General features: G+C 37.6%; 1 protein-coding gene across 1 annotated transcript in view; it reads left to right on the forward strand.

Annotated features, from left to right (window-relative positions):
* Positions 1-2,500, forward strand: part of LOC101846943 (phosphatidylinositol phosphatase PTPRQ) — a 65,002-nt gene that overhangs the window by 46,252 nt on the left and 16,250 nt on the right. Inside the window, exon 21 of the mRNA XM_005091479.3 lies at positions 2,116-2,175. Within this exon, the coding sequence (XP_005091536.1) occupies positions 2,116-2,175 (60 nt within the window). The remainder of the gene's footprint in view (positions 1-2,115; positions 2,176-2,500) is intronic.

The raw sequence follows: 2,500 nt of genomic DNA on the forward strand, positions 1-2,500 counted from the left end.
CACACACACACACACACACACACACACACACACACACACACACACACACACTCACATCTTCTGGCTTATCACACGCGCACACCTACATATCATTACGAAATGAGCACATACACATATTATATAATAAAATAATATACACAATGCAATTCGCGAAATACATAAATGGATACATAGTCATTTACATTACATTGTACTGAACATGAATCTACTGACATAAAAATGATGTTATTAAATGTGTCTTACTTTAAAGATTTTTAAAAAATTTAGACTCAGATGTTGTATGTCTCAAGGGTTGGGGAAGAGAGTTCCAAACTGATGGAGCAAGGTGGGCAAACGACCATTCTGCTAATTCGTTCCCTCCTTTTCTAGGAACTCTTAAAAGATACTGATTGCCTGATCTTAGTGATCTAGATGGAACGTAAATCTGGATGAGATCACTAAGATATGAGGGAGCTTTGTTATTAACACTTTTATGACATAATATTGCAATTTTATATGACATTCTAGCTCACACGGGAAGCCAATGCAACGTTCTTAACAAGGGAGTAATGTGGTCCCTCTTGTTTTTCTTTAGTACATGCCCATTACTCTTTCAATGATGTAGCTTCGAAGCTGTATCTTAGACTGTAAGAGCAAAAAAAGTGTGATAGAGATAGACTTCTGTAACAGATAAAGAATTTAAATGATGGTAAAAGTGAACTTTGTCAACAGTGTGCCTTCTTCTGAGGAAATATATTGCTTTTGACACAAAGTCAAAATATAGCAAGTTTGGTATTTTGATTTTTTGGGTTTATCTTCTTGATTATAAACCCTTTTGGTCTCTATTGAAATTCCTCCCTTTATATTCCGAAATTGGCCACACTGAGAGACCAAATATATCAGGTGTTGACGGAATATAAAGGTTTTTTTTTTTTATTTATTTTTTTTTTTAGTAAAGAGTTGCAAGTGCCGTAAAACTCTTTACTAAAAAAAAACCCTTTATATTCCGTCAACACCTGATATATTTGGTCTCTCAGTGTGGCCAATTTCAATACCATCTGCCGTTGTATACTCTGAAATATGAGTGGCAGGGAGGAGATCAAAAGCAGACCTCCTCCCTTTTAACCGTCTTTAGCTGTCTATCGATATCGATGTTGACTAAAACGGTTTGCGAGATACAGCTTTGCCGGGGCAGTAGATATAAAGGAAGTAGATAGCCCTAGTACTACTTCCCTCCCTTTAGATCTTGACTTCCTTTGTTGCTCCAGTGGGGAGACACTGTCAGTACTTCTGGAATCCAGGAAGATGGAGGGTTGTGATAGGGATGGTTTTTACAATGGGGGATATTTTTAAATTTTAAATTCTGCCTTACTAGTCTCCTAACTGCCTCTTAACCACTGAAAAGACAATAGTCATGTTGTTGTGGTTTTTTTTTAGATAACTTCTTCTTTGTCTTGTGTGGTGTAAAATGGAAGACTTGGTGCAGTTTAAAAACAACAACCTGAAAAAGAGATCGTCTGCTATCCTGTGCCCTTGGTAAGCAGCTGGCAAGTCTTGAGAAAAGAATCCCAACATCCTGGTTGCACTATTGCATCGTTTGTCTCTCCCAGGCCTCAAGGTACAGGCCGTAAATAGTTGACAACTCTGTGCATACCATGAGTGTTTACACCCGTAATGGACTCAAGTTTTCTTCTTCAACCACGAGTTTCTTCCTCTAGAAATACATGCTTTGGCTAGTACTTTGTATTTCTGTTTCGTAAAGTATTTAACCCTCAATAAGTAGACTTACAAAATTTCTTAAAATATACCCGGAGTTTGAATTCATGATTTTTGCACTAGAACTTGGCTCCCCGCCCCCTCTCCGCTGGACATTCTAAGCCTAATATTATTATGTGCTAAGCCAGCATGTAAATCCATGAGCCTTGATTTCTTCTACTCAGATGTTGGCAAGTAAGTGAAGTTTTGTCAACAGCCAAAGGAGGAAGGGAATGTAGCCTTCTAAACAGCTTTCTATGGATCTATACAAAGCAATGATGCAATATTATCCAGAAAAAGATGTTCCCAGTTTTGTATTGACATGGTCTGACTTCTCTGTGTGTTTGGCTTCTATGATTTTCTTCCATTTTCTTCTCAAAGGGAAACAGGCCCTGTACATCCTGACACCCTTGAGGAGACAGAGATGATCAAAACACGAAGGTGAGAAAAACTTTCACCTCAGATTTCTTTAACGTTATTTTGGTAACTATAATTTCCCACAATTTTCAGTCAGTAGGCCTAAATAAGTGTGAAGGGATCAGACACAGGGAAGCAAAGACATGATATAAAATTTGAGTGTTGTGCCCCTTAAGTAATAAATAGACTATTTTAGAGTTTGATGTTTCTCTAGTGTTCTGGATTTGGATAGTGCTGCATGGCAAAAGGTCAGACAATGATACAGGTAGTTTCATTGTATCACATACATCTTGTCAGCATAAAGAGCATTACTTTAGTGTTCGTTTTCATTAACTTGTCCACTGCATTC

Source organism: Aplysia californica, unplaced genomic scaffold (genome assembly GCF_000002075.1).
Source record: "Aplysia californica isolate F4 #8 unplaced genomic scaffold, AplCal3.0 scaffold00030, whole genome shotgun sequence".
NCBI lineage: Eukaryota > Metazoa > Mollusca > Gastropoda > Aplysiida > Aplysiidae > Aplysia > Aplysia californica.